We start from the raw sequence: 16,172 nt of genomic DNA, 5'->3' as shown, positions 1-16,172 counted from the left end.
AGAGAGGATCCTGCTGAAACAGGAGCAGACCCTGCATGGTCTTCACACAGCCACCAGGAGCTACTCTGGGAATCTGAACACATAGAATATGTGGAGAAAGGCCAGGGATCACTATTTCTGTTGCTCAGGACATCAGACTGAAGGAAACAACAACCAGGAAGGAGCAGCTTATTCCATGCAGAGCTGTTAAGTCCCACCTTTCCCTGCCCTCACTTTTGTTTCATGGGGACAGCATCACCACGGTGTGTGGTGCCACCACTGCCAGCGCCAGCAGCAGGGAGAGCCCAGCCCTTCCTCACACAAACCATCCCCTGGGGCAGCTGTTCTGGCAGATCCCCACAAAAGGCACTGCCTGGGCTGGGCACCACAGCTCAGCTTTGGCAGGAGCCTCATGGGGTGGGGAACACACCCAGGCTGTGGGAGAGGAATCCAGCCCAACCTGCTCCCCTGCAGAGCCTCCCTGGCTGTCGGATGCCATTTATCCAGCAGACATCTGTCTGCCCAGCTCTGCTGGGACACTCAGCCCTCGTGCCCTGCTCACCGGGGGGCTTTGGCAGCTGGGACTTCCTACATGGACCTGTTCTGCTTCCCAGAGGAGCATGCAAGCTCTCCCCATGCCCTGTTTGGGGGTGAGGGATCTCTACTGTCCTGGGGACAGGGAAGCTGACACTCACTGTGGCTCATGACACTTCTGCTGGAGCAGAAGCTTTCTGCAAGTCATGCTTTGGCCAAGCAATCACTTACCTTAGGTGCCTGAGCAATTATGACTTGTGTTCTATCAGCTCGAGGTGCTCTCCTAGCTTTAAAAATCCTGGGTTTGGAGCACTCCATCTCTTCTACCCAGTTTCCAGAGCAGCATAAATTTTGTATTCTAGGATCTCCTGCAACCCAGTGCCCACTCTCTGGGCTCCAAGAAGTCCCTGCTCTGGGGATGTGGTACCTGGTGGAAGTCCTCCATGAACTTCAGGTGGCTCTCCTCGCAGATGAGCAGGTTCAGGTACTCCTTCCAGTCAGCGTGCACGGCCTCGATGTGAGCCTGCAGCACAGGGGGGCAGGGGACATCAGCAGGACCCCCATGGCAGGGGAAGCCTGAACTGCCCACCAGAAGTCCCAGTTTCCATCCTGAGTGAGCAGCTCCTTGGCCGCCTCTGGAGCCACCCAGCTGCTCTCAGGGGGAGCCCAGGGTGGGAATACCCAAGGCTGGGATGATCCCATGGGAACACAGGCTGTTGTGCAGGTGGCACATCCCTGTGTCCATCCTCCCACCAAACAGGGAAGGGTTCCACCACAGTTTATCTTCTCTAGGTGGGCACAAGGTCATTGCCACAGGAATGAGGAAGATGGGAAGAGCTCCTTAGGTTTATCTTTCCTCCTCCTGTGGTGTTTACACATCTGCAAGTGAAGGAGGCTTTTCCCCCTTTGGCATCTCAGGAACTAAAGTCACGAGTGGTGTTGGCACTGGGTCCCACTCTGGAGAAGGGCTGGGTGAGTCTCCCATGCTCCAGGGTGGCTGGGGAGCTGGGAGCCATCCCTGGTGCTCACCTCAATGGCATTCTTCCCAGGGTGGTTCTGGGCCAGCAGCTGATCCCCATCAGCGTGCAGCTTGTTGATGGCCTCCTCCTTCTCCTCCAGCTTCCGGTGGATGAAGTTCTGGATAGAGAGAGGTGAGATATTGATCCCCACGAAAGGGAGGGGACCCTGGCTGCACTCTGGGGCTGAGCAGCTCCACAAGACAGTGTGCTGCTCTCCCAGTGCAGCTTTCACTTTTCCTGGCCTTGCAGATGTTGCTAAAGGTGTGAGTGCTGCCAAGCCAGCGCTGAGATAAAGGACAGGAGGCTGAGGGAGCTGTCCCTGTCATGGGGACACTTCCCCATCACGTTATCTTTGGCAGAGCTAAGGATTAACCTCACCATCCCTGTACTACCAGCTGCACATCTCAAAGCCCTTCACGATGGGCTGGGGGAGACTGAGGCACGGGAGAAGGAACATTTCCTGCCCCCATGCAGCTCCGTGCCCAGCTCCCCTTTGCCCAGGCCAGGCACAGACCTCGTACTGGCGGCGCCGGCTGGGGTAGTCCAGGTTGTGGTCGCTCCAGTCGTAATGGGTCCTGTCCTTGGCCTGCTGATCCAGCCAGTAGAGCTTGTTGGTGCAGCGCTGCATGTAATCCTGCAGCGAGTGCAGGTCCTGCTGCCGCTGCTGCGAGCCGGCCTGCGGAGGGACACACGGACAGCTCAGCCCAGAGCTCCTCCCTGTGTGTCCCCCAGGGCCACCCCAACAATGGATCCCTCCAGGAGGGGATCCCAGAGCCACCCCAATGAGGGACCCCTCCAGGAGGGATCCCAGGGCCACCCCAACGATGGATCCCTTCAGGAGGGGATCCCAGGGCCACCCCAACGATGGATCCCTTCAGGAGGGGATCCCAGGGCCACCCTAACGATGGATCCCTTCAGGAGGGGATCCCAGGGCCACCCCAACAATGGATCCCTCCAGGAGGGTTTTTCCCCCAGGGCCACCCCAATGAGGGACCCCTCCAGGAGGGATCCCAGGGCCACCCCAATGAGGGACCCCTCCAGGAGGGTTCTTCCCCAGGGTCCCAGGGGCTCTTACCAGCAGCTTCTGGTATTTGGCTTGGAAGTCGCTCATGCTTTCCTGGAAGAGGAGCAAGGCAAGGGTTAGGAGGGATGGCCAGAGACACTTGGGTGCTCTGATGGGGGCTTGAGGGTGCAGAGGGATGTGGGTTTAGGCTGGAAGGGGATGTGGTTTATGGGATTTGCCTCATTGTAAAGCCAGAGCTGGTGTGCAGTGCTGGGCTCAGGCTGGGAGGGGATCTGGGCACCCACCCAAACCTGCTGTAGCCCCCTGGATGGTGGGACAGGGACACCCTCCCCTTCATCCAGGGCTCAGGGCAGGGCTGACCCTCCAGGGCAGCAGGGAGAGGGGCAGGAGAGCTGACCTTGCTTCCTTCCTTGACGATGTGGGGCCCGATGGCCATGACCTCGTTGTGGAAGATGTTGTGCTCTTCTACTTGGCTGTTGACCAGCGGCAGGTCAGTCCCAAAGCCTTTGCTGCTCAGCGCATCCTGGGGTGCACAGGAGTTGGGGTTAGCAATGGGAAGTGGGGAGAGGCTGCCAAGACTTAGGAAAATCCTCTTGGAGTTGCCCTGGAGCTGGGCTTGGATGGGGTCCAGTGGCTACAGTGCATGGATGCCCCAGGAGAGTGTGGGTGAAATCAGCTGTGCTGGAGGGCAGCCATGGGAAACCAGTTTGGGTGGTTAAACCCTTCTCTGCCTGGAAGAGTGCAGGGAGTGGGATAAAATGAAATATAAGGCTGTGGAGCAGAGCCTAAAGCAGGTGGTGACTGGGGATGCTGAGGCCAGGAGTGGTGCCACCTTGAGCACTGACTCCTGGTGCCACAGCAGCCAGCCTTGTCCCACCACCTCTGCCCCTCCCCTGCCACCCAGCTCTTTGCAGCTCCCACTGTGGAGCTGCCCAGAAGCTTTCCAAGAGCCAGGTTCTCCATGGGGAGCTGCAGGAGTCCCTGCCCAGCTGGTGCTTCTGGCCAGGCAGTGGCACTCACTGGTGGCCCCTGTACCTGTTTCTCCTCGATCACTGTTGACCAGTTGACCTGGGGCTCGATGTGCTGCAGGGGGAAGTTGTAGATCTGCTCGTGTTTCACACGCAGGTTTGCCACGCGCTCCTTCAGCTGCCGGATGCTGCAAGAAGGGAATGGTGAGGGTGGCATGCAGGATGTGGGCACGGCTGGCATTAGCATTGGTGGGTGTAGCTGATCCTCTCCAGGCCCCCAGGATGGTGAGCTGTGCTTGGGGAGAGCCCAGGCGGGCTGGCAGCAGCTGTGCTGTGCAATGGCTGGGCAGGGAGAGGGCACCCCCTGTGCTCTGCCCTCTGCCAGGGGCTGCTCCCGTGGCTGTGAGCTCAGGGCACCTGGGGCAGTGTGGGGCACAGTGGGCAGGTGCCACCTTGCCAGGCTGCCATCATCTGACACTCCCTGTGCCCAGGATGGTGGGGGTCACACACCCTAAGGGGAGCTGGGTCACGCACCCTAACAGGAGCTGGCATGCAGAGCAGCCCATGGTGACCCCCCCACTGCAGGCAGCAGCTGAGCAGAGCCCCTGGAGAGCCGCCCTGCCTCACCCAAGGGCTCTGGGGACAGTGTCACTCACTCTTCTGTGATCATGTCCCCCTGTGGGTGCTTCATGTGCCGGGCCACGGCCGCGTCCCCGTCCAGCACGTAGAGCAGCTTGTCAGACTCGGAGAGTTTCTGTGCTGTCAGCTCCTTGTACTGTGCCAGCTGGCACGACTTGATCTTGTGCAGGTCCTGAGAAGAGGGACAGGAGGAAGGGTCACCTCTGGGTGGCCAAAAGGTCATCCCAGCCCACCCTCCCCTGGCACTGGAGAGGAGCAGGAGCTCTGCAGTCTCCCATCCACCTGGGATGGATTTTACTTTCCCCTCTCCTATCACAGGATCATGGAATGGTTTGGGTTGGAAGGACCTTAAAGACCATCCAGCTCCAACTCCCTGCCATGAGCAGGGACACCTTCCCCTTGACAAGGTCACTCCAATCTCAGCTGCTGGGGAAGGGCTGGGGAGCTGCATCACCTCGGGATGAATCCTTTAGGATGAGGAGGGTGGCTCAGGCCTTTGGGATCAGGAGGGTGGCTCAGCTCAGGCCTCTCCTCCACCCCAGCTCCCTGCTGGGATGCACAGCCCCACTCTGCACAGTCCTGCCCCCGGGGCAGGGGGGAATTTTAGGGGGGCCCTGTTGCCTGGAACACCCTCCCATCCTCTTCCCATGAGCGGGGGGACCCCAATAACCCTTAAATGACCCTTGCAGATCATCACAATCCAGGTGCCAGTGCAGGGCTGGCAGCCACCCACACCTGCCCAGGAGAGGAGGGGAGAGCCCCGGCAGTCCCAGGGGCTGGGGCAGGAGCAGAGGGGCTGCAGGGAGGAGCTGCAGGTGACTGTGGCACCGTGCCCTGCTTACATTTTGCATTCGGGAGTCGGTCTCCACGATGTTTTTCTCCACCTGGTCAGCATTTTTCTGCAGGCGCTCGATGAGCTCGGTCAGCTCTTTGCTGGAGATGCTGGGGACAGAAGGGGGGGTCTGGTCACCCCACGGAGGCGGGCACAGCTCCCGGGGGTGACCCCGGGGGTGGCCGGGGGCCAGCCGAGCCCGCCAGGCTGTGCAGCTGTGTGTGACTCACTGCTGCCTTCCAATTCTTTCCAAAATACTCAGCCAGGGGGCCGGGAGGGGGCGGGGGACGGCTGGAAACGGGAGCGGTGCCTGAGCCTCCCTCGGCCTCGGAGCGGGAAGGAAAAGAGCTCTTTGCAGGGCCAGGGAGGGAATCACAGAATATCCCCAGCTGGAAGCGACTCACGAGGAGCATCAGCTCCTGGCCCTGCACTGACACCCCAACAATCCCACCCTGTGCCTGAGAAAGGGGGTCCAGCGTGGAAATAGAGGAGCTGGAGCAGCAGTGAGCCCCCATGGCCACAGGGAGCCCCTTGGAGGGTGTTGGCCATGGGCAGCCCCTGCTGCAGCCCTGCTCTGCCCCTCCGTGCCACCTCAGGGCTTCCCTCTCTATTCACGCTTTAAACCCAGGCAGGGGATGGATCACTCACGTTGCATCTCCTGCAGTGCTGGGCACCGGTTTTGCTGCCAGGGTGACACTGGCCAGGCTGGCAGGGTGCAGGGCCAGCCCAGATTCCCATCCCAGTGCAGGGACAGCGGGGCTGGAGCAGAGGCAGACCAGCCCGTGACGCAGGCTCTGCACTGCTGGGGTTATTTTAAACATTTCATCCCGTGTCTGTCGCTGTGGCTGCAGGGAGAGGCTGCACATGCCAGGGCCAGCTCCAGGGGCATGTGCCAGGCACTGCCCAGCTCTCCCACCCCTGGCCAGGGGCAGGAGCAGGGTGTGCCCCCCAAATCCCTGCAGCCAGAGGGGGCTGAGGCTGCTGGCAAGGCTGGGGTGTCCCAGCTGTGCTGCTTTGCCATCTGGGCTGGCTTAGTCCCGTCCCAACCACCTTCATATGGGCCTTAATGACCTCGTTATGTGGTGGCAGAACGAATCTTTATGTGGCACTTGGAAGTGTCAACTGGAGCAGCTGGAGAGGAGGAGTGGGGCTGGCTGGGGGAGCAGCAGCACCCCAGCAGTGCTGGCCCATGGCACAGAGAGTTCCTGCATCCCTAGGGAGAACCATGGAATTGTGAAGGTTGGAAAACCCTCTGAGTACATGGAGTCCAACCACTCCCCCAGCACTGGCCCGTGTCCCCAAGTGCCACATCCACACAGCTTGTAAACCCCTTCAGGAACAGTGACCCCACCACTGCCCTGGGCAGCTGTGCCAGGGCCTGACCACCCTTTCCATGAAGGAATTTTCCCAATATCCAATCTGAACCTCTCCTGGCACAGCCTGGGGCCATTTCCCCTTGTCCTGTCCCTGTTCCCTGGAGCACAGCCCGACCCCCCGGCTGTCCCCTCCTGTCAGGAGTTGTGCAGAGCCACAAGGTCCCCCCTGAGCCTTCTTTGCTCCAGGCTGAGCCCCCTCCCAGCTCCCTCAGCCCCTCCTGGTGCTCCAGCCCCTTCCTCAGCTCTGTTCCCTTCTCTGGACCCCTCCAGCCCCTCAGTGTTGGCAGGGCCCAGAACTGCCCCAGGATTGGGGCTGCAGCTCCCCCAGGACTCTGGTGCTGAATTTCAGGACCTGTTCCTGCCTGCCCCGTGTGCTGTCGCTTCAGTGCAGCAGAACAAACCCAAACCCCAGCTCTGGGCTTGTTCCTCCCTACCTCAAACCTGCCCCAGGCTGCAGGAGCTTTGTGGCATCCAACAGCTCCAGAAAAGTTCACACTTCCCTGGGAAGTTCTGCTATGGGCATGGTTTACACTGATTTTTTTCTTTTTATAGAAGCTGCATCATCAGGATGGTACTCAGAGGTTTGTGCCTGTCCCTGTGCCTGCTGCCTGCCTGGCACCTCCTGCACAGCAGCAATGAGCCCAGGGGGCATTCCTGGGCAGAGGAGACAAGGAAGGGGTCGTTGGGAGCTGGAGCTGCAATAATTCCAAAGGTGATTCTCATTCTGTGTTCAATAATCACAGCTGCAGGGTGCACGGGGAGATGGGGTGTGGGTGGCTGGCTCCTGCTCCAGTGGTAGAAGCAGCTCCTCAAAATCCACTTTGGGGTTTCTTCCAACCTTCATCATCCCACAGAAAGCAGGGCAGGAGTCAGGTGGGATCAGTGGTTTGGAGTGGGTGACTGAAGTGTGCTGCACGTGTTTGGGTCTCTTTGGGTGATGGTTGCTCAGAGCTGGCAGCTCCTGCACCCTGGCAGAGCCTGTGGCCACCAAGGAGCCTTCCTCACCCTCACCCTCACCCTCACCCTCACCCTCACCCTGCACTGGAGGCCACCTGAGCCTGGGGGGTGAGAGAGGTTCATTACCCAGGTGGGAGCTTGGGATGCTGACTGTGAGGGCTGGGCTGGCACTGAGCTGGGCACCAGCTGGCAGCTCCTGCTGGCTCCTCTCCCTGGGCCCTGCCTTGGCCTCAAGGACCCCAGCAAGTCCAAGGATGGATCTTCAGGGTTTCAGCATGGATGGGAAAACTATCCTAAAACCCAGGAGAAGTCTGAGATTTTTCTGGTTCTACCTCTGACTGAAACCTCCAAACTGTGGGGAGGAAATAAACTTAAGGCAGGGATTTTTTGGATGCATGGCTGTGGCTCAGGCTGACCTGGAGAGCCTGGAACCTTGGCCCAGGCTTTTGCTCACTTTGCATCACAAAACTGATCTCAGGTGCTGGAAGCAGGAGTGCAACACCCAGCCCTGACCCTCCCCTCACTGCCCAGCTGGTGTGGGGTGAGGATGAGCCCCTGCTCCCCTTCCCTCTGCTCCTCTCTCAGGCTGGAGCCACGAGCTCTCCCCTTCCCTGTGCCCTTCCCAAGCTGGGGGTGCTGCCCCTGGACCCCTCTCCCACCTCCTGCCCTCAGTGACTCCCAGGGCTGGGGCAGAGTCACCCTCCAGCCCCTGGCACTGGGGACAGGGACAGTGACAGTGAATCCCTTCTCCATCAGGGCAGGATGGAGCAGGGCAGGGCTGGGGAAGGGGAGGGCAGAGAAGGGAGGTGATAATGATCCAGAACCTGCAGTGCCCGGGTGAGCAGGGCCAGGAAATGCAGCCTTGCTCAGAGCAGGCAAGGACATGCTGGAGGTGACGTGGGCATGGCTGGGCTCTCCTGACACACCAGAGGAGCTGTTTGCTCTCTGCTCCTCTGTGTTTTATGTGAGAGTCACCAGCTGAGGCTGTGGGACAAGGAACTCTCATAAACACTCCCATGGGAGCTGCAGCTCAAACTGCAGCTTTGGGGAGCTGCTGCTGTGCTCCCCATCCTGCCCTGAGCTCAGCTCTGCTCCCCCCAGCCCACTGCAGGGATAACAAGTGTGCAGGAATAAACAGAAATAAGAGAGAATGGGAACCTCTCCTGGGAGATCTCTCTTATTTGTGTATTTATTTCTCCACACTTATCACTTTGGTGTCACTTCATCAACCAGCTTGGACATCACTGATGTGAGAACATCAGGCCTGTTAATTACCATCAGGCCTGTTAATTACCATCAGGCCTGTTAATTACCCACCTGTCCCTGCCACAGCTGGGACTGTGTGGATAAACCAGAGGAGGAGCACAGTCCCTGCATCCAGCTGGATGTCAAACAGGGAAAGCTGAAGCCTGGCTGGAATCTCCATGCCAGGGGATGGAGGAGTTTGGCTTCATCTGCTGCAAGGGGGAAGATGCTGGAGTGCCAGGACACAGGGAATGGCTCCCAGGGCCAGAGGGCAGGGATGGATGGGATATTGGGAATTAGGAATTGTTCCCTGTGAGGGTGGGCAGGCCCTGGCACAGGGTGCCCAGAGCAGCTGGGGCTGCCCCTGGATCCCTGGCAGTGCCCAAGGCCAGGCTGGGCAGGGCTGGGAGCACCTGGGACAGTGGGAGGTGTCCCTGCCATGGCAGGGGTGGGATGAGATGGGCTTGAAGCTCCTTTACAACCCAACCCAATCCATGATTCTGTGCAGGAGAAGCACAAATGGATGGGCAAAGCAGTGAGGAAGCCTTGGCTGTCCCAGGAAAAGGGGGTGGATGGGACTGGGAGGATGTGGCTCCTTTGGGAAGCTGCCAGGAAGAGCCATGGATGCATCCAGGCTTTGGAGCAGAGCTGCTGGCAGGGGAAGACAAAGGGATGCCAGGGCCAAAAAGCAGCCTGGGGGGATGGCTGGAGCATGGAGCAGAGCAGGATTTGGCCAGAGCCCAGCTGGGATGGGCAGCACACACGAGACTGAGCAGAGCCAGGAGTGGAGTGGCCAGGGCACAGCCCCTGTGGGGCTGCAGCACTGGGGGAATGCAGAGTGCTCTGCTGGAATAGATAAGGCTTTGTTTGAGAGATGAAAAAAATAAAAATAAAAGCCTGGAAAAACTGGCTTTGCCATTTCTGGACAACTTTAACATTCTCTGGTCAGGGAGGAAAAAATGATCTCTTGTGGAAAGCTGTGCTCAGCAGAAGAGTTGATTTTTGTCAGTGCCATTGCCTGGCTGGGGTGAAGGATCCCAGATCATTCCCATGGGGAATTGGAGCTGGTTTTGGGGTTTCTCCCAGCTGGGGGACCAAGAGGAAGCAGCTGCACCCTGGCAGACAGCACTTCATCCGTGAACCACAGTTCTGCCCTCAAGACCTTGCTCTCAGAGGGGTTCAGGTGTTTCTGAAGGCTTAGGGGGATTTTTAGGATTCAGGGTTTTCTTTCTTCTGTTTTCTTACAGTTTTGGTGATTTTTCTTAATATTTTAGTTGGGATATTTTTATCCAGAGAGTTCTCAACAGACAAATGTGATGATAATTATTGTAATGTGAAAACTTTGCTGCTAAAAATTGGACTTTTCCTCTATTCCTTTTTCTTTTTCTCTTTTCATTAGGTTGCACCCTCGCTGGTAAGAGCAGGTTTTGGAGCAAACCTCCCTGAGATCAGTTTCTCCAGGATGTGCAAAGGCCTTGTGCTTGCTGGCAGGTGGTAGAAAATCCCTTTGATTTCTCAAGTTTCCTTTTTCCAAACAAGGAGGCTGTTTCCTCAATCCCTCCAAGGGAGGATGTTCAGACACTCCTCAGTTTTGACAGCTCCAGCTGACTGAGTTCCCTGGGAAGGCTCCTGCTGGGAATTTGTCCCATGAGCCTGATCCCTGCTGGGAGGGTTATGGGAAGGGATCCCCTGCTCAGGGATGCTGCTCTCCTGTCAGGAAACCTCCCCATCCCAGAGGCTTCTCCAGGTGGGATGGCTTGGCCAGGGCCAGGGGAGCTGGGTGAGGATGGGCTCTGATGCCACCCCTGGCACGAACAATCAGCACAGCAGGCAGTGCCCACCCACTGCTGCTCCCTATTCCATCCCCATTCTCTGTCCATGCACAGAGATTTCATAGAAAGCTCTCCCATGTCAGCCCTGCTGCTGGAGCCCAGACTTCAGGAGGAATTACACTGAATGAATCCTCCAGAAGGCCACAGAGCTCTAAATGTCCTTAAAGCTCCCCCAGCCACAGCTCCCACTCTATGCAATTCTCTCCTGCTGCTTTTGATGACCCTGGAGTGGAGCTGTGGCACAAGGGCTGGGCTCTGGCTGCGGTGATTCAGGTTTGGGAGAGATTAGGATCTGGCTGAAAACTCAGAGCAGATTCTGTCAGGCTGCCCACGGCAGGGTGTAGCTGGACAGCAGGGCTGCTGTGCTCAGCCCAGCCAGTTCCAGGTGTACTTATCTTCCCTGGGAGGAATGGTGAGATTTCTGTAATCTGCATGGAAATGAGGGCAGAAACGGGGCGGGCAAAGGGAGCTCACTCCGCCCTCAGCCTGAGCAGCTCCTGACTCACCTGCTGACTCCAGCCCTTCCAAACAGCCTCTGGAAATGGGGGCCAGCCCTGCAGGCAGAGCTGTCCCAGTGCCTGCACCCCTCTCACCTGGGGACTGACACTGCTGAGGGTCCCCAGGGCCGGGAGTGCTCTCACCCCGAGGACCCTGAGGATGAACAACTTTCCTGCTGGCAGGAGGGAGAGTTTCAGCAGCAGCTGTGAAGGCTGAACTGGTTTTTATCATAAAATTATCAAATGGTTTAAATTAGATGGGCAGGGACAGCTTTCACTATCCCAGGGTGCTCCAAGCTCCGTCCAGCCTGGCCTTGGGCACCTCCCTCACTGCTTCCTACCTGCCAAGCCTGGACTACCAAAAGAAGAAGAAGAAGAAGCCAACCTCCTGTGTTCTAAGCATGGCAAGTGTTGAGGAACATGGTGTGGAAGGAAGCTGATGATTTTCCCCACACTGTGGCTCTGTTCAAGGCTTTGCCTTCCCTTCCAGGGACACACATCCATGTAACAAGGCTGGGCACAGCTGAATTCCCAGGGCCTTCCCGTGCTCAGGGATGAGAGCAGAATGAAGCAAGCAAGTCCATGAGACAAAAGAGATGAGAAGACAAAAGAGATGTCACCATCCTCCTGCAGGATGCCCAGCCAAGGCAGGGAGATGCCCAGGGCTGGATGGGGATGGCTCCTGAGCTTCGAGGCCAGGCAGATCACAGAGCTGCAGCAGATATTCCTGAGGAGAGACCTGGACCCTGGTGCTGCTGGATCTTGAGGCCACTTTGGGGTTGGGACAGAGCAGCTGTCACATCCAGGAGGCAAAGAGTTGCTCATGGGGAGGGTGCAGCACCTGGTGCCAGTGCTGTTCATGGAGGTGTTCCCATCCTGGGCAGGCTTTGTCCCGAGGCTCAGGAAGCCACCAAGGCTCCCGTGGCTCCTCCCAGGCTCTGTCCAGCTGCCGGACGATGCTCCCCGGGCAGCCCCCGCCTCCCTGAGCTGAGCCCGTGGCCGGGGCTCCCGGGGCTGGCAGGACACGCTCCGTGCCCCTCTCTCTCGCCAAACCGGTGCTGGCTTCTCGCCCTGTCCCTCGGTGCTTTGAAGGCTCCGTGCCGGGCACCGCGCCCTGCCCAAGGCGCAGCCTCGCCGATCAGGCCGGGCTCCCGCGGTGTCGAAATCGCGGTCCCTGCTGCCGGCGGGGGCGGGAGGCTGATTTGGGGAGTGTTGCTCTGTTTTCCTGGCAGCAGAGCGGGGCGGGAGCCGCCTGGGAGCCTGGCAGTGCCTGGAGCAGGGGACGGGGCAGCAGCTCCTCGCTGCTTCTTCGCAATCCTCCTCCAGCAAGTTGTTCGACCGGTCGGGCACCGGCTTCCCCATCTTGATGGTGGGGCTGTTTCCACACGGTGGGAGTGTTCCCTGGATTCACAGATGTTTGTAAACTCCAAGGCAGGAATTAACAAATTGGGGCTAATAAGCACAGCTCTCCCCGAGGTGTGCACGGACAGCCGGGGCGCAGGAAGGGAGGGAGGCTGGCCCCGGGCACAGCCCTGCTCTGCTTCCTCAGCCACCACCAGCCAGAAAAGCAGAGGTTCCAGCCCGGCCGCAGCCTCCGGAGGTGCTCTGGCACCTGCCCAGGGCCGCTGGGCTGCAGGCAGGGAGGAGGAGGAGGAGGAGGGAAGCGCCTTCCTTCCTGCGCCGATCCCCGGCGGATGGAGAGGGCTCGGGGTACCCAGGGCCGGAGCGCAGCGTGGGGACCCGGGCACAGCCCCACGGCGGGGACCCGCACAGGGCAGCTCTGTCTGCTCCTGCTCCCGGGGTCCCGAGCTGCCATCCCATCCCTGCTGAGGGGTTTCTCACTTCCGAGCCGCCCACTGATCCCCCGAAGCTCAGAAATGCGCCTGGGCATTGGCACCATCCTCACCCTCCGAGGGCTCGGTGCCACCCCCGTGTGCCCCTGCCCGCCCTCCCCGGGGCAGGATGGGCAGCGCAGCGTGCCCGGGGCTCCGGGAGCCTGGGCGGCCCTGCCGAGCCAGCCGGGGGAGCCTTCCCGGGGCTGCAGCCTCGGCAGTGCCCGGTGCCAGGGCAGCAGCGGGCACAGAACACCCTGCCACGGCCACAGCCCCGCTCCCCTGGGCAGGGAGCGGCCAGGGATCCCCTGCTCGGGAAATGTCGGCGCCTTCTGGGCTGACTGCTCCCTCTGTGGGTGCTCGAAGGCCCCTCAGCCCTCGCAGCACTCCCCAGCTCCCTTCCCAAAGGAGGATTTTGGGAGGGGGCGGCTGCTCGGACTCCACCAGCCGGGACCGGTGCCGGTGGAGAGGGACGGAAGGGGATGAACAGCCGCGGGCTGGGATCGTGAATCCTTGAATCACTCAGAATCCTGGAGCGCTCCACATGCTCCAGAGCCCCTGCTGCTCCTCTGGGAAACACAGGGCACGTTCTGAACTAATCCCAACATCCAGCTCTGTGGAAAAACATCCCGGTGCAGGCAGGGGCTGGGGACTGTCCACCGCCCAGCCCAGAGAGGCTGAGCCTTCCTGCGGAGGGATTTTTACACCTTTTCCCTTTTATCAGTGACCTTTCACAGGGCGCATTCAACACCTGCTTTTCTCTCTTTCTTTTTTTTTTTAAACCAACCAGTACAAACGAAACGCGTCCCCACCCCGTCAGAGGGAGCCGAGGAAACGACGATGGACCTAATCCTTGGTCCGGAGGGAACAGGGGCGAAGGTGGAGAACAACCAGACTATTTTTCCCTAAGATCTGACGCAGCACACACCTGGGAAGCGAAGGAACCTGCTCGCCAGAGCTGCTGCGACGGAAGGGGAGCTGGGAGACACAACCCCTGTGCCCACGGCCGGCGCAGGAGATGGACCCAGCTCACGGAGGGGGCAAACACCGCAGTTCCCACGCGGTTCTCAGGGGCTCCACCACCACTCAGAGGGTGCCCGCACCTCGAGGGTGTGGGAACACTTCAGGGCTCCTCACCTCGGGAATGCCCACACCTCGGGGGGTGCCCACACTTAAGGGTGCCCACACCTCGGTGGTGCCCACACCTCCGGGGGCACCCACTCCTGGAGAGGTGCCGACACTTCGGGGTTCCACACCTCGGGGGTTCTCACACTCGAGGGTGTCCACACCTGGGGGGATTCCCACACCTGGGGGGATCCCCACTGCTCGGGGGGATCAGCTCCGCCGAGCCCCGGCGCGGAGCGGGGGGGATGCTGCGGGACGGGATCCGCTCGTCCCGGGAGGAGCGGGTGTGCCCGGGGCCGGGTCACTCACCTCTTCTTCTGCACGGAGGGGCTGTATTTCCCTTTGTTGCGTTTCCTGAAGAGCGAGTGCATCGCGTCCCCGCACGGCGCCCGCCGCGCTCCTCCTGCCCGTCCCCGCCGCCGCCCGCAGCCTCTGCGCCGCCACCGGGCCGGGCCCCGCCGGGAGGCGGAACGGGGCAGCACCGCCTCTGCCTCCTCCTGCTCCTCCTGCTCCTCCTGCCTCCTGCCCGCCGCTGCCCGGCCCGCCCCCCGCGCGCAGCATCCTCCCCTGGCTTTGGGGGCGCCCCTGGAGGGGGTCCCGGCAGGGTTGGGCCCCCCCAGATGTGCAGGGCCAGCCTGAAACCCCAGGAGCCAGGGCACGGGTGGTCCCTGGGCTCAGCGGGACCAGGATGGGCACAGGGAGCAGTCACGGGGGCTGCGGCTCCTCCCGGGAGGTTTCTGTGTTTGGGGATGACACTGGGAGCGTCCCCGCTCCTTCCAGTGACATCGGCACTGCCGGGACACCGCCCGTCCTTCCACAGGGCAGACACTGAGGGGCTGGAGGGGGTCCAGAACAGAGCTAGGGAGGGGCTGGAGCACCAGGAGGGGCTGAGGGAGCTGGGAAAGGGGCTCAGCCTGGAGAAAAGGAGGCTCAGGGGGGACCTTGTGGCTCTGCACAGCTCCTGACAGGAGGGGACAGCCGGGGTGGTCGGGCTCTGCTCCCAGGGAACAGGGACAGGACAAGAGGAAATGGCCTCAAATTGTGCCAGGAGGGTTCAGATTGGATATTGGGAAATCTTCATGGAAAGGGTGGTCAGGCACTGGCACAGCTGTCCGGGGCTGTGGTGGGCTCCCCATCCGTGAGGGGATTCAAATCCCTCTGGATGTGGCACTTGGGGACAGGGTCAGTGGCAAATACGACGGTGCTGGAGGAGTGGTTGGACTTGATGATCTTACAGATCTGCTCCGACCTCGAGGTCTGCATAAGGCACGGAGATGCCTCCCCCAGGCCCCCGCAGCCTAAGAGGTTTTGCTCACACATGCACACAGCAGTCAGCAATTAGGACCAGCTCTGGCCTTTTTATCCCGGGATTTTGTGCCCATGCGGGATTAAAGCCCTGATTGTAGCTTCCCCACCAGCCCCAAATCCTCTGTTCTGGGGGCAAGTCAGTGCACGCTGTGACCTATTGATCCCGATCCCTGCGTGCGCCGGATCCGGGGCGCCCTTAAAGAGCGCCGAGCGCTGCGGCCGCCGGGCACTCCCGGCCGGGGGAGCGGGGAGGCTGCGGGGCCCGGCAGCCACAGCGCCAGGCAAGTGTGGGTTCGTATCTCTGTGTGTCTGTCTGTCTGTCTGTCTGTGTTGCTCTGTGTGTGTTTGTGGGAGTCTCCTCCATCCCGGTCTGCCGCGGTTTCTGCTCCTGGCTCATTTAGGGGCTGAGAGCTGTTCCCCTGCGGGCTCTGGCACTGCTGCCTGGCTGTGCCATCCCCTCCCGGGTGATCAGGAGCCAGCTGAGCTGTGAGGGACCCACAGCCCGTGCCGCACAGAGCCCTGAGCCCCCCGGGCCGGGCTGTCACCCCACACACAGCAGCTCTTGGTGTGCCCGTGGCCTCATCCAGCCAAGCTGCTTTGAGCCCTTGGCCAGTGGGGGTGGATTTCAAACCCTCCCGGAGCTCAGGGTTGTGCTGGAGGTGGTTCAGCTGGGGATGGGGGTGGCAGGGTCCTGCTGGGAGTGAGCCCCAGGGCTGTCACTCGGTGCTGGCTGTGCTGGTGCAAGGCTGGAGCGGCCCCCGAGAGCCAGAGCCGGGGCTGGGCCTCACCCTGGCCTGGCTGGGGCCGTCTCTGGGCTCTCCCTGCTGCTGGCCATGGCACCAGCTCCACCTGAAGCATCCCTGAGGTGGGAATTGCTCTCCATGGTGCCCAGCTTCCATTCTTATTTCTGAATAGATCCTGAGGATCCCCTGGGCAGGAGCTGTTCATGGGATCCCCAGAACCCGTTATCCCCTGGGATCCCTGGCAGTGCCTGGAACCTGGCGC

General features: G+C 60.5%; 1 protein-coding gene across 1 annotated transcript in view; it reads right to left on the bottom strand.

Moving 5' to 3' along the window:
- Window positions 1-14,230, bottom strand: part of PPL (periplakin) — a 28,177-nt gene extending 13,947 nt beyond the window's left edge. The window contains exons 1-9 of the mRNA XM_066561134.1: window positions 14,169-14,230; window positions 5,006-5,105; window positions 4,181-4,335; window positions 3,592-3,712; window positions 2,954-3,079; window positions 2,608-2,649; window positions 2,047-2,208; window positions 1,543-1,650; window positions 941-1,036 (exon numbers count right to left, since the gene is read on the bottom strand). Coding sequence (XP_066417231.1) covers window positions 941-1,036; window positions 1,543-1,650; window positions 2,047-2,208; window positions 2,608-2,649; window positions 2,954-3,079; window positions 3,592-3,712; window positions 4,181-4,335; window positions 5,006-5,105; window positions 14,169-14,230 — 972 coding nt within the window. The remainder of the gene's footprint in view (window positions 1-940; window positions 1,037-1,542; window positions 1,651-2,046; window positions 2,209-2,607; window positions 2,650-2,953; window positions 3,080-3,591; window positions 3,713-4,180; window positions 4,336-5,005; window positions 5,106-14,168) is intronic.
- Between the last annotated feature and the right edge of the window lie 1,942 nt (window positions 14,231-16,172).

Source organism: Molothrus aeneus, chromosome 16, assembly GCF_037042795.1.
Source record: "Molothrus aeneus isolate 106 chromosome 16, BPBGC_Maene_1.0, whole genome shotgun sequence".
Classification (NCBI taxonomy): Eukaryota; Metazoa; Chordata; class Aves; order Passeriformes; family Icteridae; genus Molothrus; species Molothrus aeneus.
This window is presented reverse-complemented; position numbering and strand designations above follow the sequence as displayed.